This window comes from Anomalospiza imberbis, chromosome 5 (genome assembly GCF_031753505.1).
Source record: "Anomalospiza imberbis isolate Cuckoo-Finch-1a 21T00152 chromosome 5, ASM3175350v1, whole genome shotgun sequence".
Lineage (NCBI taxonomy): Eukaryota > Metazoa > Chordata > Aves > Passeriformes > Viduidae > Anomalospiza > Anomalospiza imberbis.
Window position 1 is genome coordinate 43,449,427 of NC_089685.1, and position 27,779 is coordinate 43,477,205.

The 27,779-nt window shown below is 41.1% G+C and overlaps 1 protein-coding gene across 1 annotated transcript; it reads right to left on the bottom strand.

Moving 5' to 3' along the window:
* Nucleotides 1-4,986: 4,986 nt before the first annotated feature.
* On the bottom strand, nt 4,987-25,022 carry UBE2N (ubiquitin conjugating enzyme E2 N). The gene is made up of 4 exons (XM_068190386.1): nt 24,873-25,022; nt 6,620-6,866; nt 6,297-6,437; nt 4,987-5,671 (listed from the first exon to the last, which is right to left on the bottom strand). Exons 1-4 carry the CDS (start codon nt 24,900-24,902, stop codon nt 5,631-5,633), a joined length of 459 nt encoding a protein of 152 aa, XP_068046487.1. The 5' UTR covers nt 24,903-25,022; the 3' UTR covers nt 4,987-5,630.
* Between the last annotated feature and the right edge of the window lie 2,757 nt (nt 25,023-27,779).

Genomic DNA, 27,779 nt, shown 5'->3' on the forward strand with positions numbered 1-27,779 from the left:
CTTAGCACACGTCCAATGCCTGTTCCAACTTGAAAACTGGTGCCAGTGCTCAGCCTGCTGCTGAAGACCTACCTCCCCTTGTTTTTTGAAGCTGCATTCTTCCATGCTGTTAGGTTGGTAAGCAGCTCCTGTGTTTCCCCCCTCTCAGTATGACTTGTGACAAGCAGACAGTTACCACACCTCCCTCTTCAGCTTAAAGAGAGTTTTACCATGGTCCCGTCTGGCTCCTATCACTGTATCTTCAAGGCATCAAGTGTAAGACTCAAGTGAGGCAGAAGTGTGACAAAGCACAACAGATGGCAAGAAAGGCAGAATGACTGACTTTCCCGCACCTTGGAGAGATTTTAAGAATCTGCAAGCTTGAACTGAAAAAGTTTAGGGGTTTTTTAAACTTACCCTCTTTCAATACTCTTAGGGCCTCTGTGGCATTAGGCAAGGCACTGCCTCCTTGGCTCAAGTGATAAACAGCACCACATCAGGACAATGCTCCACATAAGGAATGGTGCCACCTCTTAACCTGCAGACTCAGCAATCACAGGCATTTTCCTGCTCGTGACAATCTGATTGCTATGGGCTATGCACTACCACCTCAAACAATACTCTCAGACAATTTTCTTCCCTTAAATAAGCACGAAATACTGTTCAAATAGCCATTTTAAGAAGGCAAGGGGCCACTGAATGTGTATGCTGTGTGATCAGCTGCTGTTTGCCTCATGGCTCACACTGCTTTCAGTAGCTCAGTGGTAGCACTGGTTCCTGGCAGCTGTCCCTCATTTGTTGCCACCAGTTCTGATGGATGGGTATTCTGATGCATGGGCAATATGAAGAAGCATTACAGCAATGTATGATGCTGGCCAAAGACCATCAGCTTGTGCACTTACCCTGTTGGCTTACCTGTGGCCTAGTGCCCATTACATCCAGACAAATTTTGTAACAAGGCTCTTGTCCTAAGGGCCTTTTTGCTGTCATTCAACTGCTTCACTCTCCTAAGTATTTCCTTGTTTTCTGCTTTCTGGCTATGACACTAATGCAACCTCTCTTTGAATAAGGTAGACGAACATCCACAGCAACTGAAGGGAAAAAAAACACCATTAGAATCACCTTATTGTGTCTTGTGAGATTAGTCTGCCCTTGATAATTGAGCATTCACAGACATTCTTCCATAAATTTACCAGGACCTAGCCTAAGCCTTCGGTTTTACCTGGAAGAACACTGTATTACTTATGAGTAGCTGATGGGAAAATGACAGCAGGTATTCAGGCTGAGACAAGCACACCCACTACAGCAAGCAACAACTGAACATCACTCATGAAATGTTTCAGATTTATAAATGACCTCGCAAGCTTCAGTAGCCATCTTAGGTAGGAAAATGCAGATTAGGCCTGAACCAAAAATACTCCCTCATTGCAGCTCTGAAGACAAGAACCCAGTTTACACAAGTATCTGGAACAACCTTGCACAAGTTCTCCAGTCAGAGATGATTTTATGTGAAATAATTTGTATTTACCTTCCTTAAAAATGAACTAAAAAAATGCTTCTGTTACACATCACACTTGCATCCATCTCTTTATGTGGGAAGGCCCATGCAGTGTAGTAAGGACCTGTGGTTTCTACCTTCCAGTGCTCAAAAATTCTCCTTTAGGTAGAGCACTCAGTCTCAGTGATGAGCTGACCAACAGTGACAACTCTGTAGCAACTAACTGAGCTACACAGGCGTGTCCTCTTAGGGTACAATTCCCTTTCCTAATCCAGGTCACCAGTGGGTAGTGTTCCCCTGAGCACTTCCACTGGAGCAATCTTTACCCAGAGATACTCTACTTGCTCACCTAACCCCTTATCTAAGTGTTATGGGGAGTTCATGAAAGCAAACACCACAGATAAGGCAGTCATGCTGCTTGATGCCTCTTTTCTAATGCACTTCAGTGCAACATAACAATTAAATATTTGCTTTAAAATCATCCTGCATACTTCCACAGAAAAGGCCGCAATAAACTGTACAAACTCCTCCCCAGGCAGGCATGTGATTATTAACCTTGTGCCATGTTCATAATACAACACAGTTTAGCAAAGCTCAATACATTTATCAATTTAATTGCACTAGAAACTGTCCAAACTGTGCATGTAAGTAGGAAAGCTTTGTACTAAACAAAACAGATTTGAGCAAGCAGGCAAAAAAAAAAAAAAACCCCAAAAAACAACAAAAGACCCCCCACACTCCAAAACAAAACCAAACAAACAAAAAAAGGTGGGAAGCAGGGGAGGGACTCAACACATCCTCTGAGCTGCATAGCAGAGCAGTCTCCTCTGAGGATTTCTAGGACAGAGGTGCTACTCTTCTCTATACAATGTGAGGGGGGAAGCCACAAGCAATTCAAAAGTTGTAAGAGAAGTTAAAGGTTATCTTTCTCATTTTACCAGATGTTAAAAACTCTTAAGAAACTTGTTGCACACTGATGGCAGCCCACTGCAGTTAAATGAAGCTCAGTGCCTAAGTAATGAATAATCACTCTTCCTTTTATTTCAGTGTCATATCACATTACAGTCAAGACATGTTATTGACAAAACCTACCAGACATTTCACTTTAACCCTCAAAAAAAAAAAAAAAAACAAAAAAAAAAAAAAAACCAAAAAAAAAACAAAAAAAAACCACCCAACGCAAGAAGAAATGTATATAGAGATGTCACAATTTCAATTTTTGATGTCACTAGTCCATTAAGATGTTCCACAATAGTCTCAATGTGTTAGAAATACAATTACTTGAAAGCTATTGAAGCAATGTTTCGCTTGGTTTAAACTAAAGTCAGCTAAGATACAAAAAACCTGTTCCATCAGTTCCCAATAATCATACACTTCATACCCATGACAGAACATGGCTACATGTGAAGAGACCACCACTGAATATTTATGCAAAACCAAAAGTCTTCCTCTTGATCTACAGGAAACTACTGCAAAAGTACTTTGCATGTGTGATTATAGAGCCCATGTGATAACCCAGGCTCAACAGCTGCACAGTTACTACCCAAACACTGACACATAAAATGCAATGTCATCGCTCTTGCTCAGGATTTTAGGACATTTGACACATAGCACCAGTAATGGTAGAGGAAACCCATTTATTTTAAAGTTGATCCAATAGACATGTACTAAAAATGGAGATAAAACTAACATTCCCTAAAAGACAGCTGCATTTGCTAATCAGCTGCAATGGTAGGTGTAGAGAAATAACTGAGTTTCACATAGCAACTGGGAATATACACCTGCTTAATTGAGGAAAATGTTGTATCTTACTGGCTTCAAAGAATTTAGCCTGTCACACATTCCTTGGCACAAGCTGGAATGAAATTCCCGGTCTGACTTTATACAGGGCTCTTAAAAGAGGTTTAAAAGTAAAGTAAGCATTATTTAATATACATCATCTGGGTCTGGATTCATCCCACCTATGAAGATAAAAGTGTTTAAGTGCCAGCTCAGGTCTTGTTTCTCTGTTGAAGGGAGGAAAGCCACTCTCAAACAGGATGCTAGGTGGGTCTGACTGTCCTCTGGGGGTGCCACCAGCCCTTGGACTAGAGACAGAGCTGAGGAAAGCTACATATGTAGTGTAAGATAAAGCATTAAGAGGTAGGTGAAGTGAATCCAGAGTCTACAGCACAGCTTCACTTATTCTCAGCTGCCTGCTACAAAAGTTATCTATGTTAGTAGCAGATCCAGGACATAGGCCACCCAACCCCAAACAGACGTGTAAGAAGAGAGGGTCAATGGTGCTTACCCTCTCTGAAGAACATGTTACAAACCATTGACCCAACTTTGGCTTACATTCAACACAGAAACTACTTTTAAAAAAGTTTTTTTTATGACACAGTTTGGTGAAAAAGTTGAATTCTGAACCATTCTTCAACCATGTTGGAGAGAACTTCGAGGGACAATACCAGTTACTAACCACTGAAAGCACCGTCTGTTGGAAAACATAGTTTTAATAGATATTCTTCATCTTACATATGAGCACAATAAATACACCACATTCTACAGAAATTTCAGATGCTAGTAGAGGAAGAAGAGGTGAAAGAGGGAGAATACCAACAGACTACATAACCATACCCCTGAACTGCATGACAAAACACTCCCTACTGCAACCACTACAAGCTGTCGTTTATACATTTCAGGTTGGCCTTGCCAAAAGCTTTTAAGCTTTTTTTTTTTGGTTGGTTGGTTTTGTGAAGGAGAGTGCTTGGGAAAAGGAAAGGAAGAGAACAGAGATACAAGAAATGAAGGGAAGCAATTAGATGGGTTCCCAAAAAAGATACTGGACTCCTAGACAGTATGAATACACAAAAAACAAGGGTGTGAAGGAATTTTTTCATCACTTTCTTTCCCTCCAATAAAGAAGCTTTGTTGCTATTTAAGCTGACTGGTTGCTCAAGCAAATAGCTTAATAAAGCCTGTAGAGAAAAACCAGTGCTATGAGTTGCTAGCTGTAAGTGGCTAAGCAGACATCAGTCAATACATAAGCTGGCTCTAACAGTGGTTCTATGCCCTAGAATTTCAAGTTAATAGAGGGTAGGAATTACAGAAGTTAGAAAACCGTCCTGCTATGCAGATACTCATAATTAATGCTGTCGTTTGCTCTCAACCTCCCTACTTCATTCAGGTTATGTCCATGAAAACATACATTGATGCATTACTAAAATTAAGGTAACAATTGTTCCATCAGAGACTTGTTTCTGAAAGTCAAATGCAATTTCGTATTAAATTGGCCAGGTAAGATCACCCACATAACACAAAATAATAAAAACGTCAGGAAACAGATGAAGGGAAAAAAAAAAACCCAAACAAACAAAAAAAACCCCACCAACTTGTGAATTCCCCCTTTTTACTGTTAAATCTGTCAGACTGATGAAGAAAAATTGTCAATTCTGGACTCAATTTTTTTAAATACGATTGTCACAGGGAAATGAAAACACAGCAAAATAAACTATACAAAGGCAAAGTAGAATAACAAAAAATATTTTACTAAAACATAAGATTTACAGGAGATTTTCCAGACAAGCCATACAAAATGGTCACAAGCTTTTTCTTGGAGGGATTTTTCTACACTTGACAGCAGAATCACTATAGTATTAGTGAAGGTGATGGATGTTTAATGTTCCCGTTTTTTGTTCAAACAATGAAGCTTGTCCATCTACAGCATCTAAGTTAGACTGGGCTAGAGGGTATATTCTAAAATATAACTGGTTAGCTGCTTTTACCAATGCAATTAGCATCACCATAAAAAGGGAGGAGGAGCCCACAAAATTAAAACAAAAAGCCCCGCAGCTAACCCTGCCTACCTTCATTCACAGTGCTTATACTTAAACCATGACAGGAAAAATGATTAAAAGCAGAGATGTGTTGCTGCTTTCAAACAATTTCACAACAATCCAGATGATACTTCTAGCCTCTGCTCATGCGGTACAATAGTGAATTAGGACAAGACACAGATTTGCTAATGTGCATTTAATCACCAAAGGACTGAAGATGTCTGGGCTTTTATTCTGTAATGTTTCTAAGACTGTGTCCATTAAATGCAAACAAAAAAAGGAAGAGGTCTTGGCAGAACAGGAGAAGTGATGCACACTTGATGTTCAAAGCGCATTTAAATATTATTCATGGCATATAGCCTAGTCCATGCTCTGGCTGTAAAGAAAAAGAAAGAAACACATTTAAGAAAAGATATAGTTTCCAGGCATGATTAAAGTAATTTTAAAACCGTATTCTTAAAGATCTTTTATACCACTGCTGCAAGCACACAAAATCTATCAGTTCTGAGATTTTTAAATGCAATTTTGAATTCCAGCAGCTGTCAACATTTATATATTATAGAAGCAGTCTGACAGCAGTGGATCCAAAAGTGAAGAGGCATAACAAAGCAACTCTTCCATTCCACTATAGCCTGCAACAGATGCAATATCAGAGATGTACTTTCCAGAACCTGTTAATCCATTCCTTAAGCCATAGAGGACAAGTGCTAGAATGCTCCTTCATTTTACCAGAACTCCGAATTAGACAGACTAGCAAATTAGGACCATCAAAATTCAAGATAAAACAGATCAAGAGAGCTTCTTATTCTGTCAAGCCTCACAGACTTAAAAATAGACCACTGTAGGCACATTCAGGGCACATGGACTATGACTGTATGCAGTATTTTTTTGTTTCTTCAAGTTGCAGACATAAAACTAGAGGTCAGGCTTTATACACCCCAGCCAGTGAGTAGTAAGCCATTCCTAAAACTAGAAAAAAAAAAAGTTAGAAGATACATCACCTGTTTCTATGGCTTGGGCTTCATTGGTCTTCCATTGCTCAGCTACATCATTTGCTAGTGGATCATCTGGATTGGGAGCACTTAACAAAGCCTGGATTGATAGCAGAACTGTACGAATCTGCAAAGCTGGGGACCATTTATCTGAAGAAACATTTATAGCACTATGAAACACCATATTCAACACAGTCTACAGAAATAGCAAGTTTTTCCAGATTAAAGAAGAAACAAGATATTCTTTAAACACAAGAAAGCTCTTTTTAGAGTCAACTTACAAAAATCTGTGCTTATTATGCTAAGAAGTAAAAAAACATAGTAACACTTACCTTTCAAAATATCTAAACATATTCTTCCCAGCTTGTCTACATTAGGATGGTAAATTTTGGTCATGAAACGTACTTTAGGAGCTGCCATTGGATATTCTTCTGGAAGGAATAGTTCAAGTTTAAATGTCCCACCCTCAAAGGGGGAATCCTGTGGACCTGCAATGACCACATGAAAATAGCGTGCGTTGCTTTCATCTGGCTCTGCTTTTATCCCAGGAACTGGCTCCGCCAGCAAGCGCTGGGTTTCCTAGAAAAGGAGAAGAAAACCATTCTAGTTTTTATAAAAAAGATCTCAAGGCCAAAATAAAACCCATTTAAAATAAACATAACCTGTACAAACAATTTTAAAAGCAACAAGCATTCACTTAGCCTATATTCACATAAACTATGTTAAATACCTTAAAGTCAAAGAACATCAGCAGAAAGGAGATGAGGCTGTGGTAAACTGGCACCCATCTCCTCTCAGAGCCTCAACTGTTGTGTGTTTCTGTAACACACAGTAATAGATAACTCAGCTGGCCTCAATTTTCTTACCTTTTGATTGAACTATTGCCAAGCTGCTATATTTTTATCAATATACTTAAAAGCACTTTAAAGAATACCACAATTAAAACACCATAAGCATTTCCCATTCTACCTTAAATAAAAACTCCCATAAGTGAAAAGCCAAAGGGATTAATCACCCACAGAAAATGTTCAAGGTTTACTCTTAACAAGAGTGGACTGGTTTATTAAACTGCCATTTGGACTGGAATCAGATCCAACTTCGAAAAATTTAAAGTGCCACTCTTCTGCAATACTAAAGGTATATTTTAATTATGTTTTCTATATTTAGACATATATATGCATAAATAGCTTTGGTGTGAGCACTTTCAGCCTACACATAACCATGTTTAAAGTCACCCTAACAGACAGTAGAAGACAGTCAAGATGTTCTGCAAACAGCAAAATTAGGGAAGCCCAATCTCCTACAGTGACCTGGTTTCTTTGTTGCTCCATTCTTCTGCCAATCCTACCTCAGGCACCAAGCTGTGACCATAGCTAAGAGCTGCCCATCCTGCTAATGCACTGAGCAGACAGACCAAGTCCTGTACATCTTGCCTTTCCTCTGCTGCCTGTCTTCACAAGTCTTACGGGCACCATCCTAGTTTTTATAAAAAAAGATCCCAAGGCCAAAATGGGCAAAAGGACACTAGGCAGGGACAAAAAAAAATCCTGCTAAAGCCTCGTTTCCTCGCACAATTTTAGTCCCATTTCCTCTTTCCTTCTAAGAGTGCTTTTACTGTGTACAGTTAATTTTTTCATCACCTTTCTGTGTTGGCTTTCACAAAGAAAAATAATCCTGTTTCTACTGACAGAAGATGTCAACTTGTGGTGTAACATTAATTTATTATTTCAGTTTTATAGCATATTTATTCCATATATCTACAATAGCACTTAGAGGGATGGAGCATCCACAATTTCTCTGCACAACCTGTTCCACTACCTCACCACCCCCACAGTGAAGAATTTCTTCTTAACATCGTATCTAAACCCACTCTCAGTTTGGAGCCATTTCTCTTGTCCTGTCAGTATACACACCCTTGTAGTCAAGCCTCCCCCCAATACAGTAAAGTCTCACTTTATACAAGCACGAAACAGACAGATTACCGCTACCTGAATAAACAAATTCTTCAAACATAACTGCCCTGCTACATTACTCTTGCAGAAATAAGTGTACACAGCATTTAAGTGATATAGCTGTCTTGAGGCAGTTAAAAAACAACTCATCTTACAAAAACTAATCAATACATAAAGAAGTGAAGTCATAGTAATAAATTCCAAAATCCAATTACTCATCTCTGAATTGTCAAGGTCCTACAAATTATAGTATAGAATTTATTACTATGTATATTTGCAAACCTAAAACTAAATATCTCCCCTGTGTGTATCCTTGTTGCAACTACATATTGTCTACTTATCTGCATAGATATTAGATGCCACTTACACACCTCACTGGAAGGGCATCCAAGCTTCTCAGAACTGTCTACATTTACTTCTGTGAGTATACTTATATTATACACATAATTTTCTAACTTACTCACTTGTATTCTGCTGGCTATTTACTTGTACACTAATTGTGTAGAAAAGCAGTCATAACAAATTCTGATAGTTTACATTCAGTGGTATGAAAAGTCAGTAAGAAACTACAAATTACCCCTGTAAGTGCATAAACCATTCTCAGTTTCTTTCAGCAAGTTGTCAGTACGAGTGCTGCCTCAGGTAAAGGGGACAATCTGGGTTCCTGCCTGTGAAAGACTATATACTACTTGACAGCTCTGTCAGAGGAAAGTGTCTTATGCTAAATATAAACTAATGTAAGCCAACTGAAAACTTAAAAATAAGAACGAATGGAAAAGACCAACTTTTAAACTTCTTCACAGCTGGACTTTGCCAGAGATGCGCTGGTAAGCAAACCACGGCTTTGGTTCTGATGGGCACGCTCAAAGACTATTTTTTAATATTAAGAATAAAACATTTATTAGCTGGGCTGATCTCAGTAGACCCCTGCTCCCCCTCAGTCCCCAGCCTGCATCCCTGGTTATGCCAGTATGCTGACTGTAACTACACTGGGGAGCCAATCCTGGCTTAAAATAACCCAGAATCAGCAGTTCTCTGGCAGCAGCATCAGCACTTCTACCTGCCAGCAGATCTGAGAGAGCAATGCCTGGCTGCAAGCTGCACATTCTTCCACTAAAAACCGTTTGTCAATAAACAACAGAACCCATATATGAGAAAAACAATTCTTTCAATGCAGGCACCCCATAATACCTAAGGGGTTGTACCACTGTGAGCATATCACCCCGCTCAGAAAGCCCTTCATGCCTCCACTCCTTGCTATAAAACACCCCAGAAGAAGGGGATGCCAAGAAAAGCATTTATGCTGCATACAGCCAAATTAGTACTGAGCCTACTCTGAGCCCACAGGGGCCCCTTGGGGAACATTAATATTAGATGAAAATTCCAAAGCAAGCACACCTTGCTTCCTGCACTGTGCACAGAGCTCCATCACTATCAGTGTAATTGAAGCTGTTTTCAAACAGAAATGAAGATGAACACTTGTGAGGGAACTGGTTGACACTCATCTTTCACACCTGCCAGGCTCTGGTGCAGCAGAGAGCAAGCATCAGGCTAAACTTCTCCAAAACACTCAAAATGAAAGGCCATGACCCCATGAACACACATCACTGCCTTTGTGCAAAAGCTCCAAAACCCCAACTTTTTGGAACTGTATAACACAGACAAGCTTGTTAGACTGCAAGGAACACAGCAAAGATGCCATTTATTGAGAGAATGTGCAATGTTTGTACTTAAATACATCAACACCTCCTAAGTTGTGACAGGAAATAAGGGTTTTGTCCTGCAATTATGAAGACATTAACAATAAATTCTTAAATGTATTTGGGTAGACACCATGGAAAAGGAATAGAAAGGGAGAAATTGATCAAAAAGTTACATTGTAAGGTCTAAGCATATAAAATGCTCAAACAAACAACTAGGCCCAATTCTAAAGTCATTATAGGGACTTGATTTCCTATTTTTAGGGTGAGATGAACAGTTGCAGACATGCTGATACTAAAATAAATTTGATTTGCCATAAAACTTGCAAAAGTAAGTCATATTTGAGAGAAAAAATTGTAAGTATACAGGCAATGCTATGCACCTGGTCACAGCACATAAACAGGTCAGGAAGCTGACCTGTTTATAGATTTTAATTAAATGTACATTACCAATTAAAAAAACCAAAACAAACAAACAAAACCAAACAAACCAAAAAGAAACACCAAAAAAAGACACTGAAAAAAATAACCACCTACCACCCTGTACATCACCCACAAGAGAATGATGAGATGTGGATGAAACAAGGAAATGTTGAACTTCACATTGATCTTATGCTCTAATTCCCAGAGGATGGCTACCCAATGAAAATAAGTCTGCTAAACACAAATAAATAAATAAATAAATGTTTAATTAAATTTTTAACTTACCATCTTTATTAACTAATCAGAATGATTGAACACATGCAATACTTGACTTCCCACATTTTTTTAGGCGGACTTTCTTACATTTTTCAATGGAGGAAGTGAATTTTATGCACTCTGTTACTTCCCCCTTTTCCCCCAAAACTGCCTTTAAATCCTTTGTCCAATTTCAAGTGTTCTGTGCGTTTTGCAAGCTGTCAATGGCCAAGGATAACCAAGCTCAGTGCTACTGGAGAGGAAGACAATACTACTACTGCTGTTTGGCCAGTTTCTTCCAACCAAGCATATACCACCCTTGCCCAGGAAAAATCTCTGACAATAAGGATAAAAAGAGCTGGAACACCCATATATAAACATGCTAAAAAGGAAAAATAATAAATTCAGAGAAAACTGGGTTTTGCAGTTCTGCTGCTCACTATAAATGTTTTCATAATAGAACAGTTAATTTTGTCTTCAACAAGAATACAAACTCCCATCAAGTTCCAGAATCATATAATGTAGTGTTTTTTATTAGCTCTCCTCCAGCATACTGAAGTTTCACAGAAGATATTTCAGCACATATTTTGAAAGCTCTAGAGACTTCAGTGAAGTTTCCCATGCTGCCATAGGCAATTATTTCTATCTGTCATACTCTGCAATGTTTTTAGATTGAGATTTCTTCTCACTCCTGTATTTACTCCAGTTTTTCCAAATCCAAGTAATGTAACAATTTCCATTGACTAAAATAAATTAATAAACCCAAAAGGAAGATACATGCCAGTCCATACTTGAAAAAAAAACCAAATCTGACAATTACAACTTGTTATGCCTCCCCTTTTTTTATTTTTAATTAAGTGGTTAGAAAACACAGAATTGTTGAAGGTGTTTTGACAAGTGAAAGCAAAGCTTTCCTTATTAACACAGGTGGCCTGAAGCAGAGTGACAGATGATACTGATGGGACAGATGGTGTAGCTGACATTCTGCATAGCTGTTCTTCTATGAAGACATTAAATTGAAAACTAGTTGTACCCGAGGGGGAAAAAACCCTCCACCTGTTTTTACAGTAACATGTGAGGATAGGAAGCCTTCGGAAGAGAGAGCATTGTGATCTTTAGAGGAGACCAGCAGAGCAGGAGGCAGGGGTGAGGGCTTTCGAGGTTGCCAAGACTAAGAGAAGCCACACAATGAGGAGATGGATCTGCAGGAGAATAGGTTTCATTCATTCTTTGAGCTATTGCCTGGTTATTCTGCTTTCAGTCAAAGGGGGAAAAATGTTACTGAAAAGCAGATATAACCACCTTGTTCATAGACACAGAATGAGACAGAGCACTTCTTTAAGGAAGCAAACTGAACAGCCCAGAAGATGCCTCCATACATACATACAGGAAAATCAACTGCTAATGAACATGGCGGTATGAGCAAGCATACAAAGGAGGAATCAATTAGAAATAAACTATTTCAATCACTTTCAGTCTTGCAGAAGTGTTTACAAAAGCCTCAAGCTGCCAAGGCCTTATTCAAAACAACTGAAAAGATTTCTGCGTGCTACCCTTTTGAAAAACAAAAGCTACTTCACAAATCTTGCTTGCTATCAACAGACTAAGGCAGGACCAAACAAATAACTACAAACAGATAGTGCCACAATACAAAAGCAGCAAATACCACAAACAGAAGATTCACCTATGCAAATACTTGCAAAAAAACCCCAAATATTATTTTTTACCTAGAAGAGCCACTGCAGCTGAACTGTAAAACTTCTCTGTCCGAGAGAGACCACTACAGTATTGAAGGAAGAAATTTTGACATGGAATTAGACAATTTTAAAAGCTTCTTCATTGCTTTTTTAGAAAGGAGAACTATTTTTTGCTTGGAAAAATAGTGCATTTCTGTTCCCTGTGGTACGGCAATAGTTAACCACCACAAATTTTACATTGCCTGCCAAGCAATGTGGCTAAAACAGTTAGGAACAAATCAATATTGAGCACCTATAAAATATGTGCCCTTTAAAGCTACTGTGTGAATGCCACTAGAATTTAAGACAAGCTTGCTTGTGAAGTCAACACAAGCTAGCTCAGAGAAGAAATCCAAGCTCCTACCTCTAGACAAATGTGCTTTGCTTAGTAATTCAGCTACCTACATTTCATTTTCCTGATACTCCAGTTTTCTTATTTCACATTCAATATTACTGCTATGCAGATTACTTTAATAAATAAAACATACTGCTTATTAATCCACTAATACTGTGGTCTCAGTGAGTGTTACAATTGAAGGAACACACTATTTTACAGAATCATCTCCTGGTCCACATTGTCCTTTAATACCAGCTGTGAAATCACCTAGTGAGCTCTGTAAAATCCACTGGAACAGGGGTAGCTTAGAGAAATCATACCACCTTACAGGGTCTGAATATTGTAAGGTGATAAATGATCAGCCATTGCAGAAAGGAAAGAAAAAACCAAATTTGTGGTGCCTTTCCAGTTCAGCCTATTATGCACTCTCATTTTTGCCTGTATAGCTGTCTCTTGACCTCATGGTCTAACATAGCAAGTACCCAATCTGGAAGAAAAGAAAGGGAATAAGTCATTCAAGAGAGAAGAGTCTCTGATGCAGTGCACCAGATGTTCCATGCAAACAGCTGTGCAAAAAAAAGCAGGGGCCAAACACCTGCTTTCAGAAGGATGGGAGAAGATTCCTTTTGCTGAAAAGGATGGTTTAAAGAGCTGGGACTGAAGTGTCAATCACAGCAGGATACCTGCGTAACAGATTACTATTCTGTAATCAACCTAAAAAGGAAATGCAGAGCCTTCCTCCTCGTTCCAAAGGAAGAAGCTTAACTACCAACAGATGGTAAACTACTAAATTAAAATCTTTATCCATCTACAAGAGTCTTAATCACCAAAGACTCCACATATCTGTAACAGTTATCTAAGAACCTTTTATAGCACTAAAGCACAGAAAAGCATCCTTATGGCTAGCAACTTTATGCTAGTACCTTAAAAAGAGAGATAATATCATTCAGAGGCTGACATATCTGTGATAAAATTATTCTGAACTTCAAAACACAAAACATTAATAATAGCCTCTTACATAAAGAGAAAACACCACAGGTCTTAAAGCTATTAAATATATGAAATGGCACAATACCATACCTTTATACAAAGTCTCAGGGCAATGAGTCTTCCCGCATATTTTCAGTAGCACATTTACTAGCTCAATTCTCTAAGCAATTTTCCTTCTGTATCACCTACTAAGATGGAAGTTACACTCCTACAACTTTGTCAGGCCAAGGCAAGGTACAAGTCCTCTCTAATCTATGTCAGACAGTGAGAAAGTGTAGGCAGTATCTACACTTACTTGTAGGTTCAACTAAACCTAGCTTTATTCTGAACAGATCAGGGAGTACAGATGATGGATGTGGACTTAATCCACAACAGGAATTACAGCTCAAGTATGACTGTTTATTGCTGCTACCTTGCCAGAAATCACCATTCTGCAAATCTACTGAGAAAGCACACCCTGTCAGCATTCTCAATGGAAATTTTCAAAATAATGGTATTCCATCCAAAGCTTTTGAATGCTTGTGAATTGCAAAAACTATCCCAAATTTATATAGATTTAAGATCAAAAACATATTTATTTCCTCATTTTCATTGTTTTGGTTACTTTTAAAGCGCTAAGTATTAACATGGGTTTATTCTGAGCTCAGTGTTATTTTAAGTTCATTAAGTTTAACAATTTCATTTGATGGTGCTCATGTAAATAGGTGTAAATAGTTGTGTTTCAGAATCATGATAAGAAGTCCTAACCTTTATTACTTAAGTTGATTTCACACACTCTCTTATGCTCTGACTATTGCCCCTTTTGCGAAGGGTCCCACAAAGGGACAATATTCACAGTGTTTACAATGAAGAGTGTTTTGTTGGGTTTTTTTTTTCATATTTACCCTTAAGGTATTTTAATTAGTATTTAGTATTTTAAAATACAATTTTCATTTGTAGGAAGATGATAGAATTTTTACTGAGAACTAAAAAGCAAGTGTAAGAAGGTATGTGTAGATTGTTTGATGGTAAAGATGAGGGATGGTGTACAGAATGCTCAAAATGAAGGTCATGTAAGAAAGAGGAGGAGAAAGAATGATAGAAGAGAAGAGTCAGTGAGAGAGAAGGAATGAAAAGGAAAATGAGTGGTTTACTAAGAATACAGAGTGTTGGATTGTGAGTAAAGAGAATGATGAAACCATTTTAGTTCCCTTGTTTCTGCCTCAGTTTTCTTACAAACATTAAGTTTAATTTTTTGTGTGTACCTGGTTTCGTAAAATATCCCATGGAAATCATGCAGTCTAATTTGTGGTGTGAGTTCTGTATTGCAGAGAAAATAGTACCATCAATTTGATAACACCAAGAGCTGCAGGACATGGAGCTGACCAAAGAATGTGAACCAGCCCAAATCAGAAACAGGGCAAGTTGAAGCTCCCGTAGCAGACAATAGCAAGATTATGCTTGAGAAAATGCCAACACAGAACTGTCAAAATTGACTGTTTACATAAGTTGTTGAACACTGTAGCTGTTGTTAATAAGTTGATAACGTTGTTCAGTTTATAGTTATGTTCCTAGGAACATTTCAACAGTTTAAAAGTATACCTTATCTAAGAGTCCTTTATTAGCCTTTGTTACTCCTTTTGCAATTTTCCTTTAATTTCATATTATCAATTTTTAAGAAAGAACCAAAATTGTACACAGTAGTCCATAGCCAACAAACATCACTAACAGATTCTGAGGCTGGACCTTAGTTTCTGATGCTTTATTAGGTGTTTTAAGTTTAAATACAAGGCCTCTACTCTGTAAAATTTTAAGTTCCTGTTTAGAGATTTTCAGCATAAGACCCTCATATTTTGTTTGCTAACCAAGATTCTCCTTCTTTTTCCAAAAAAAAAACCAAAGAAAGGAGATGCTGTGGTGTGCTTTCATTTATTATTGTATTTAATAGTTGGTTCTGTACCCGCCCCCGAGGCATTGGTTCAGTCCCTGCTGTCAGTCCTCCCTCATTCCTACCCCTTGTTCCAGAGGATTCCCTGTCATTTATGTATCCCTCGATGCTTCATTGGTTTAGTTAGACTTCCCCTCCCCTCCAGCTCCCCTGGAGCTCCCTATTGGTGTAAGCATTGTAATCCCCGCCTTATGTTCCTCCCTGCCCCTCTGCTATTGGTTCCTAGTCCCAAGTTGCACCCTAGTCCTGTCCCTAAAAACCCACTGCCTGGGTTTGTCTTTGCCTCTGGTGGATATTCAAGTTATGGATGTTTTGAATAATAAACAACTCTCAGATGAGCAAGCAAGGCCCATCTCGTCTTTTCTATGTTGATCGCTCGGCATCTGCTTAGGAGATTCGGGGTCCCGGGGGAGGTGTCGCACACCCCTTCAGTCGCTCACACCCAGCACGCTGCTGGCATGCCGCTGCAGCAGCCCACTTCATCATAAACCACACAGTACTTCTTAATCTGCGTTTGATATGTTATCCAGAACCACTTTTAGAGAGAATGCAGTAGAGAGTTTCAGACTCCACAGATGATACTGAAAATTAAAAATTTTTGAGAAAGAGATGACAGGATTAAAATTAAAACCACTAGTTCCATTTCCTGCTACAGTTGAAATAATAACATTTATCACTTGCAGAGTACCACACATAACAATTTATGTGGGAGAGAATGTGATGAGGAAAAAGAGAACTCTTTCAGTTTAACTGATTGCTCATCAGTTATTTCAGTATTTGCTTCCTAAGGGAGATCAGACATTTGCTGCCAAATTCTCCAGGAAGATTTCTAAAACACTAGTTTTAGACACTAGTGAAAAGACACTATCAATAGCAAAAATAAGGTGTTTTTTTTTTTTTTAATTACATCTAAGTTCCACTAATTTTTAGTCACTGAGAGTGGAAGTCCTTTGTTTCATTCTTCATTAGCTGCTGAGTTTACAATTATGTCAAACTGCTTTTCTACCCACCCTTTCAGCATGGTTCTCAGTCCTTGATTAAATTCACTCACATCTGTAACTACCTCCGCCATTTCCTTTCCTCACAAAATATAAGTTTGCCTGAATGGGAAGTTCTAACTTCTCAGCGGCAGTGCTAATTTGAACAGTCATCCTTCCACGTACTCCGCTCATCAGCCCAAGTGTTTGCAAAGTCAAATAACAGATGAGATCACAGAACTGATTTGGTTTAAGAAATAACCTCTACTGCAGAGTTATGAGCCAAATAAGTTCCTCAGTCTAAGTTCACCTCAGTGGCACAAAAATTTTTGTGCCAGCACAGTCCAAGCTGAATCTGTTCATACAGTAAGGCTGTTCAACCAGAATGAGAATCATAGAACAGCCTGAGTTTGGAAGGACCTTAAAGACCACCTAGTCCAACTCCCCTGCCATGGGCAGGGACCCCTCCCACTAGGTCAGGTCACTCAGAGCCCCATCCAACCTGGCCTTAAACACTTCCAGGGATGGGGCATCCACAACTTCACTGAGCAACCTGTCCCAGTGCCTCACCACCCTCACAGTAAAGAATTTCTTCCTTAAATTTAATCTAAACCTGCCCTCTTTCTTTTGATAAGTTTGAATCTGCTCTCCTTGTACCCCTATATGCCCCTGTAAAAAGTCCTTCTCCAGCTCTTTTGCAGGCCTACTTTAAGCACTGGGAGGCTGCTACAAGAATGAGCGAGACTGGTCACAAACTTCTGGTTAAGCTAACCTCACTAGGTGGTAACTTCTTCATTTTGTGCAGCTCTCTGCAAAAAACAGAAGTACAATAACCAACTTCAGCATTTCAATTCAGACTACACAGAGAATACATTTCTTTCATACTTTCATTCTGACCACAGGTAACCCTTGCCAGTTACCAATGTCATTACTTTTCAACTACATCCAATAGTCCAGATTAATTTTGGGGTATGAAACAGAAACTTAAGGCTTTAGTTAAAGCACTATACTGGCACAGTGACAAGTTATAATTACTTGCCAAATGACAATTCTTTCCTGTCTGACTGTGATAAGGGGGAAGATCACACCGATCTTCACCAAGGAGTGATAAATTGCACACAAGAAGGTAAAAAAGCATGCACATTTTTGCTTTGATTTTTGAGGGGGAGGCAGTAGGAAAAAGTGAAACTTATCAGTCAAAACTGTCTTCTACATATAGGGATAAAGCTGCCTCAGAAAACTACAAAGATTTAATTCAAAATTTAGGATTACATTACATCACATTTTGGCACAAATTCTTCCAGGGTCTATCAAATAATTAGCTACACCTAGGTAAAGAACCAGCTGTAACCAGCATTATTGAAAACAAATTGGTTACCTAAGCAGATGACATATCGTCAGAGAGATTTCAGAATGTTTACATTAAAATTATATCACTGTAAAACAACTTAATTGAAGAAAATCTTCTGAAAATAACATTACCTTCTACGACAAAGAAAAAAAGAATTAGCAGCAAAGCCCATTAAACTGTAAAGGAGGAGTCGAACATCATAAATAGGACGCTACACTTTGTTTCATGAAAGTCAGCCTCCACATGAATTCTCTTCCTTGCCATATAATCCCCAAGTGTCAGCACTCCACATGCCTCCACTTCCTGGACTCATTACTGGCTTGTGTCTCTTTTACATTAATGCATCTACCACCCTGCAGATTCCCAGACTCCATTGTTAGCCCCAACTGTATCCAATACCAACTTCTCAAAAAAAAAGGCAAGAAAACATGTTCCAAGTGTCAACATGTCAAAGGTATCAGCTGCAAAAAAAAGAACAAAACAGTAGTACAGCAGATTTAGAAAACATTACTAGTACTCAATATACGGACAGTTGTCCGGCAAATTGATACTACAGTTCTGCTAAGGAAGCACTGTGAATGAACTCTGGATTGCTCACAATCCTCTCACACATTTCTGGCTCTCTAAATCCAAACACCGCACAATTTTAACCACTGCAAAACCACTTGCAATGAGATGAACACAAATTTATTCCAAGTAACAGTGCCTTCCCAGAAAAAAAAAAAAAAAAAAAATAAACCCACACCACAGAATCTACCCACTCTTGGAAGAGGACCTTGTAGCCAAGCAGTAACATGAAGAGGGGCATTTTAAGGTCAGCAGCACCTCCCCTGAGAATGACCTCATTGTCAAATTTTCCACAGCAGATTACAGGATTTTGGAACTGTGAATCTGTGATCCTATGTAAATTCCTAAAGGATTATCTATGTGATAGCACAGATAGAGCTTTTCATGGTGCATCTCCAGCTACTGTAAAGTAAGGCATAACTGAATTCACTAAGCTAAGAGTGTAAACCATTCCTGCAGATATACTGATGGAGCACATTTGCACTGGAGGCTTGCATTCATATATGGTTCAGAGTCAACTACCAAAGTGTGGTTAATGTAAACAGTAACTCACTGAACTTCTGTTCAAATGCTATCTATACTGGGTTTGCATGGCAAGGTTCTGGTAGTGGGGCGGGCCCACTAAGGTGCTTCTGTGAGAAGCTGCCAGAAGCTTCCCCCATGTCCAACAGAGCCAGTGGCAGCGAGCTCCAAGACAGACCTGCCCCTGGCCAAGGCTGAGCCCATCAGCAATGGTGGTAGCACCTCTGAGGTAATATATTTAAGAAAGGGAAAAAAACCCACAACCTGGGCAACAGAAGACAAAGAAATGAGATTATATGAGAACAACAACTCTGCAGGCACCAACCAAGGTCAGTGCAGAAGTAGAGGGAGGAGGTGCTCCAGGTGTGGGGGCAGAGATTCCCTTGCAGCCCACAGTGACACAGGCTGTCCCCCTGCAGCCCATGGATGACCCCACGCTGGAGCACATGGATGCGCCCACAGGAGACTGGGACCCCATGGGAAGCCTGCATTGGAGCAAGCTTTTGGCAGTTCGTGGTGAGAGAGAAGCCCATGCTGGAGCAGGTTTGCTGGCACAAAGTGTGACCCACACTGAAACAGTCTGTTCCTGAAGGACTGCACCCTGTGGAAAGGGCCCACAATGAAGGAGTTAGTGAAGATTGTAGCCTGTGGGAGAAGTTCATGGAGGGAGCCCATGCTGGAGCAGGGGAAGAGTACAGAGTTCTGCCCCTAAGGAGGAAGGAGCAAGAGTGAAACTGTGATGCAATGAATATAACCCCCACTTCCCATTCCCCTGCACCTCTGAGGGGTATGAGAGAGGAAAATCAGGAATGAAGTTGAGCCCAGGAAGAAGGGTGAGGTGGGGGGGGGGAAGGTGTTTTTCAAGATTTAGGTTTCATTTCTCATTAACCTACTAGGATTTGATAGGTAATAAATTATATTAATCTCCCCAAATCTGTTCTGCCCATGACTGTAATGGGCAAGTGATCCCTCCCTGTGATTCTCTTGACCCAGGAGCCTTTGGTTGTACTTTCTCTCCCCTGCTCAGCTGAGGAGGAGAGGGATAGAGTGGTATCCAGCCAGGGTCAATCCACCACACCATCTATGGCAAAATTTGCAATTTGCTTCTCATTATTAATCCACCAGTCACAAGTAACTACAAAAATGTGATTTTGTTTTGTACTACTACACAAAACAAATGCTGATGATACTCTGAAAGCCATCTAAATGTAGCAGACATATACAGTATAAAATAACTGCATGCAATGCAATAAAAGTCCATTGGTTTACTATAGGTTTGTGCCTAAAAGTTGCTCAAGTATTATACAAGATGGTTCAAACAGGATTATTGCTTCTATCTGGCTTGTTTGGGTTTTCCTGCTTTTATTCTACAGGGTCTACTGAAAGCTTCTTTAAGAAAAAGGTTGTGAGAATTTACCAGTGTCCTCTAAAAGATCTGTTATTAAGACTCCACATTTTCTTTTTAGAACTTAACCTGACTAGACCTAACTGGAAGCTTGTCTTATCCTCTGGGCCTGAGCCTTCTTCTCAGCTTCCCTCCTCTACCTGCACAAAGCATCTGTCCTGCCAAGCTTCAGGCTTCCAATACCTGCCTGTACACTCCTCCTACTATCCCAGCCAGCCCAGGCTATATTGGTCACCTGGCAAGAAGACTCAGTGAGGGTTGCAAAACAGCACATGTATTATCTTTCTACACCTGGGGAAGGGGGAGGAAGGAGCAGGGAGAAGATGGTTTTAAGAAAAGTACAAAAACACCTCTGAAAATTCCCAAAAATTTCACCCTTCTATCAAATTTTAAGTTATCCACAAGATTCAAATGGCATACAAGATGCAAAAAGACATTACATTCTCTGACAAATGTCAAGGAACAGCATTCTTCAGAAGTCATGTTTTCTGCACCTAACCACCATCCAAAGAAATACAAAACACCACAGAAAGGTATTAGATTTACCTCAAGTCTTTTTTTTTTTTTTTTAATTCAGGAAATAAAAATTTCTGTGTCAGATGTCACAGAAATCAAAAAGTAGCAGTGACTTAAATTTTCATGTTGAGACAGAAGTCCATGCCTCAAAGAAACACAGCTTCCAAGAAAAAGTAAGAAACTTCAAAATGGCTGCCAGTAACACTTTTAAAGAACTCCTAGAAAGTTACAGTTGCAGGCTAAATACCTGATTTATATTAGAAAAAAACTTCAAATATATAATGCTGATTATACTGACCTCTACTACAGAATGCTCTAAGTGCTTAGCATCACACACACCAAGAGAAGCTCCATAAAACCTCCCAGAAATTTTACATTTTGAAGCAGCATTTTGTAGTTAGCAATCCAAGCATTCCCAGAGTTTCAAAAAACACAGCAAGCAGGAGTTCACTGCAGATAAAGGAAATAGCTTCACACAGTAAACAGCAAGGAATGTGTATCTCAGACAACACCACAGTATCATGCAGGGGAGGAAATCAAAGCCTCTGTAATTGAATACTGATAAATTCATTAGAAAAAAAAAATCTGAAGTAGCTTCAGCTACTGCTTCAGATGGTTATTTCATTATAGGAGCAGCTGCAGCAATTGTAACAGAAGCACTCATAACAACGGGCTACAGTAAACTTAGAGACCTGTACATCAAATCATGAATGATGAGATCACTGCAGCAATGAAAACAGCAGGGAATACACTTTAAAAGATTATATGGGGCAATATTGTCCATCCCGTTCACATACTCTGACTGCACTTGACACAGCAATAAGGTGGACTGAATGTCAGCCAAGAAAATAATTCAGATGCAATTCAATTCCTTACTCGACTGGAGGTATGTGACTTTGCAACATGGGAAAGAACTGATGTAATAAGGGCTTGAAAGTAAAAGTCACTGGGCTTATTTATTGTCTGTTGCAAAGGCTCACCTTTTAATACTGGAAATAGTCACTTTTTGGAAAGAAGTTTACAGCATAAAAACCACACATCTATGTAAATGTGCCAATAACACATTTTAATTTTATCTTACATTCATAGTTTTTTTGTCAAGACAATTCTCATAGGACCCCTGGTGCTGAACTACAGAAGAAAACAAAAATACCTCTTCTCTATTCAAAAGATACAAGGTTTTTCAATTCTGATTACATCTTATAAGATTCAAAACTACGTCAATGTCTTCTATTCACCATTTGTGATGTGCTAACAGTCATAATTCTAAAGCAAGTCATCCTTTGACCTTACAGACCATTCCCACACACACTTTATTAAAATCCGTTTCTAAGTAATCTGAGGACAGTAAATTGGGAATAATTCTGTATCTTCTGCAACAACTGCTTTAAAACACCCATACTGTCACATTTTCATTGAATTTGAAGAAAGTATTGGAAACATAAACAGAGCTGTTGCCACTGCAAGGAAAGCTCCTGCTCTCCTCCTGGGCTGGATGACAGCCTGCGCATAGCAAAGACACAGGCTGAGGAGTACAGGGCTGCAAGTCAACCTGAGAGGCCGGCCATCTGCCAGCAGTCGCTCAAGACAGGGAATGCCAACTGCGTCCAAATACACTCTCCTAGCCCCAAGAAGCCATGATGGTGTCTCCTGGATGACAACACAAAGGGTGCATGTGGCAAAAAGGGAGAAGGTCTTTTCCTAAAAGTAACCTATGCCATTTATTTATCATGAAATTTATTGCTGTGCATAGCATGAAGATTTAATTTTCTTTACTGGAGTTATTTTACCGTTACTCAGCTCTTTCCTATCTCTTCCATTTCCTTTCCTGATCTTTCAAATTCTCACTACCAACTGAGTTCACTCCCTGCCCTCCCTCTAAGGCATCCAGAATAGGAAATTTAACACTAAAGTCAAAATTGGCATGATAGGAAAGATCAAAACAATTCTCACTCAAGACTCCCGAAGACTTAAGCAGGCGTATTTCTGGGTCCGCACCTCTGCAGCTGTGGTATTTCAAGATATGACTTTGTACATTTTTGAGGCTCTAGTAACTAGTCAGACTCGAGTCCTAGATCATACTCACATGTGGCAACCTAAGGCATGCTCAGCACAGCAGCTGAAGAGCTGATCATCTAACACAACCAAGCGAAGATTTAATAACTCTAGACTGGCTGCAGACAACTTCCAATGCACACATGGAAATACCCAACCCACCATATGTCTAAGGGGGATCCTTCACAGAAAATCTGGAGTTTCTGTGACTCTCTTTTGCCCTCTACCTTTCTTCTCGAGGACGAAAAGAAACAGTCCCACATCACCACACATCTTTGAAGTGAGTTGTGTAAATTGTGCCAGCGTTTTTTTCTAGAAAAACATGAAGAAAACAAAAGTACCAGGAACAAAATTTATGCACCAGCGTAAGTGGGTGCACTTCTCAGTTGTATTCTGGGGATCTGCCAAGAGCAATGAAAATTTAACGCAGACACCAGCCTCACGACTGAGCTCTTACTGCAACTCTGTGATAAATACCAGTTCCACTGTATTATGAATCACTGTTCCCTATCACACCTGAAATACATTCAGATTAGCATGCTGTGCACTCAGACAGCTGGACAGGCGTCAAAATCTGTAAGACTGGTCCTCTTTATTTTTACTACTTACAATTCTGAGCACTAACTGTAGTTTAGCTCCATTTCACAGAAGATAAACACTACTTCTGCCTTATTTTACCGCATCATCTCTATCACCTACTTGATAAATTGATTTCTTGGACAAAATAATTGTACTTTTTTGTCCACTATTTAACACTTTCTAAATTCATTTATTTACAGTGGTTACCAACCGAGAGAGCTTCACAGTATTAAAAACTAACATCCATTCACTGTAACAAGCTATGAGGATGCTGTTATTTCCTGTGAGGGCTAACGAACCTTACTGGAATCAATAACTTTTGTAAAGTCAATGATCATCCATTTGGGGGCTTAAATTTGCCCCATTACAAATCGAGTAGGAGACAGCAGCAGCTGGGAGGGAGCAACCACGTGAGCTACAGGACCGAGCTGTTTGATAGCTTGCAATATAGCTACCACTAAGTGTCTCCAAATTACTCAAGCCTTAAGCTGGAACTGAATTGGGAGGATCTGCTGAAAATACCCCAAAGTTAAGAGCCCTTGCAAAGCTTGGCAAATCAAAGTCGAAACATGATACCGAACCGCCAGCACGACACGTTAATAGAGTAAGGGACGACAGCTCCGAGCAAACGTAGCAGTAACCAGACTGTTCCAGCGTGTACCACCGCTGCCAGTGTCCCGACGCATACACAGCTGTGGCCCAGGTTTCACTGCTCGCTGGGGTTCGTCCCTCACCGCACAGTAGGAAGCCGAGCACGGCGCCACCGCCGCCCTCCCCCGGGCCAAGCAGGCCGAGAGCTGTGCCGGGAAGCCGGGGCCTGGCGGAAGCCCCCAGTGAGGAGCCGCAGGGCCGGTAGAAGACGGAGGGGGGGGGGGGGGGGGGGTGTGCCCGGTGTCTTTCGAGCTCCGGATGCCGAAGGGTGCGCAGATACCAGCGCTCGGCAGCACCGGGGGCCGTGGGGCGCCGCCGCTGCCCGAGCAATCCCCGCAAAGGGCGCGGGCCCGGGCCCGCGGCCGCCGAGAGGGCCCGGACGCTCCCGCCGCCCGCGCACGCCGACACAGCGTGCGGAGGGCCCCTCGGCGGCGGGAAGCGGCGGGGCGCGGGCGGGACGGCAGCGAGATGCCCCTCGCCCGGCAGGGGCGGGAGGAGGCCGGGGAGGCGGCCCTGCCCTAGCGCGGCCCTGCTCCCGGGCACCGGAAGCGGCGCCCGGCGCGGCGCAGCGCTGCCCTCGGCACGGGACCCCGGCCCGGCGCTCCCGGAGCGGCGCGCGGCGGGCAGAGCGCGCGGCCTTACCTTGATGATCCTGCGGGGCAGCCCGGCCATCTTGTCTCGTCGGTGCAGGCTCGGGGCGCGCCTCCGCTCGGGGCGCGCGCACGGCCGGAAAGACCCGCGCCGCGCTTCCTGTGGCACCGCCCTGCGCGCGTGACGCCGGGAAATGTAGGACAAAGGCAGCGGCGGGTGGGTCCGCACCCGGCACGGGCACAGTGAAGCCGTCCTCAGCGGGGCCGTGCGCTGTCAGTGGAAACGTCTGTGCGTCCCTGACTTCTAGCTTTTGTGAGTGTCCCTAAACCTGTCTCAAAGGTATCTTAGAACATCAGTGCCTAAAAGACAAGGAACTACTGATAGAGTCTAGCAAAGGGCCACAAAGCTAATGAGAGGTCTGGCACATCTCTCTGAGAAGGAGAGAGTGAGGGAGCTGGGCCTGTTTAGTCTAGAGGATAAAAGACTGACAAGGGATCTCATCAATACATAATAATATTTCAAAGGTGGGTATCAAGAGAATAGTGCCGGACTTTTCAGTGATGCCCAGCGACAGGACAAAGAGCAATGGCCATAAACTAAAACACTCTAAGTTCTATCTCAACATGAGGAAGAACTTCTTGATGTTGAGGGTGGCAGAGCACCGGAAGATGCTGGACAGAGAGGTTGTGGAGTCTCACTCTCTGGAGATAGTCAAAACCCACCTGGACATGTTCCTGTATCACCTGCTCCTGGTGACCCTGCCTTGGCAGGGAGGTTGGAAATAGGATCTTCCAACCCTAACAATTCTGTGATCTTTGTCTTAATATCACCTAGTTAGTGAACCTTGTTCTTTTTTCAGCAGAAAGAGGAATATTGTAAACATTGCAGTATAATTATTGCACGAGCATACCAGGACATTACTACAGCTGCATAGTTACAGTAACATGTAAGAATGTGTGTCATTATTTATGGGAAATAAAAGCACAGAAAGATGAACTAATTTCCCATAGGTTACTCAGCAAGCCACTAGCACAGCCAGGAATAGAACCCTATGTACATATGATTCCCTATCAAGTGTTTCCTTCTGGTTTAAAACGGGGCAAAATTTCTGTGTACTCTGGCAGAAAGTAAAGTTCTCTGGCAATTGCAAATCTAGGAAAAGACTCCATGACTCCAACACTTATTTAGATTTCAAAGCATCTTCACTGGGCCATACCCTCAAGTCAAAAGTAATTGGAAAATGATGTATTTTGTTACAGTGCATGCTGAATTACTTCTTTTTCTTTGTTTCAGCCTTCACCCCTTTTTTTTTTCCTCTTTTACACTTCTCCCAGAATATTGTCCATTAAAGGACTGGCATACATGGAAGAAAACATGGGCCAAAAGTTTCTTGAAAGTCTGTAAGACACAACAAGAGAGTGAAGCACAGCTGGCTCAAATAAATGCTCATCAGTGTTGAATTCAGTGGCCCCTTTCAAGTGTCGTAGACCAGGAATCTTGCTTCAGTTGGAAGTTGCAGCAAGTCAACCTGGCTTATTATGTTTTGACAGCTTTTGTTGCACAACAAGTGGTCTGTCACATCCTGGGAGTTTTCATTATACCTCTCCTTCTGGCTTCTTTTATGAAAGAGCTTTTGAAGTCCACTTGATCAGGAGATGGCAGTGAACAAATACATTGATTTCTGTTGTCATAGCTACAAAAATTTAGATTGTTCCCCTAAGCTATTTTAGCTCCTAGAAGGACTGCTGCAGAGACCCCTGAGTATCCATATTGGACTGGAAAAGCCATTCAAACTGGCTACTCCAGAATACCAACTGTAGACTGTCACCTGTAGTTCCCATTCAAATGGGCATTAATTTCCTACAGCCCAACTCCACCAAGGCCTGCCTCCACAGTGGGGGTTGTTGAGTGTCTAGTTTCATGTCAAGGGCACGCCACTTTTTATTTGCTTTCCTGCTAAAGAGGGCTGCTGCCTTTCTCCTCTGCCACACACTGCTGTTCCCTCAGCTCACACCATGATCTCACCTAAGATGAGCTGATCAAAAGCACAAATGGATCCTGGGTGAGCAGTGAGCTGCTGTGAACCACAGGCAGCCACACAGCTTTACAGGCGAAGCATAAACAAGAGAACTGGAACCCATGCCTGAGGGTGTGAGAAAAAGACTGTCTATAGTCCCCTGCATTAGGGATAGTGTGAAAGCACATACTTGAGGTTAAGTTAGACCAAACAGCTGAGTCAATCTCTTAAAAAGAGGACTTCTTTCTTCCCTTTCCCACCTCACTCCTACCTTCCTTCCTTACACATGGCATTTTCCCCACTGTTCATTCTGTTGAGCTGATGCAATACTAACTTGGCAGAAAGACAGCCATTCCATCTAGTCTTCTGCTGGACTGGTGAATTGGTTTGTCTTACAGTGGAGTTGGCAAGCCCCAGACAACAAAAGGTAATAGAAGTGGGAGTGAAATTGCACCCCGTAGTATCCATGAGTAATTAATTCAGCTTTGGATGCCCCTCAGCCTTTTGGAGAAGCTGCAGGCAACACTGAGGTCCTGCTCCCTTTCCCTGCCCTGCATTGCTGATCCACTCTTTTCATTGGTATGTGTCTACTGGGGTATAGGGGGTTGTCATTGGGGGTTTTTTTTGACAAGTTACCCTTCTGACCAGCTCACTGAGGCATCAGAGCTGGCACAAGAGAAGCAGCAGGAAACAGAGCGAGATGGTGCAGGTGTAGGACCATGCCCTCCCGCAGCAGTGACCTGTTCTGTTGGCTGAGCTGATCTTGTCCCACTGCATCACTGCAAAGGCCAGGATGGAGAGCACAGTCCTCCTCCCACAAATCTGTGATTATCACATCATTGCCGGGATTACAGTGGTTCCAAGAACAAAGTTAGGCAACCACCTTATTCACCAACAAAGTGTTCTATAATGCTACTATAGCCAGGGAGGGTAAAGAAATA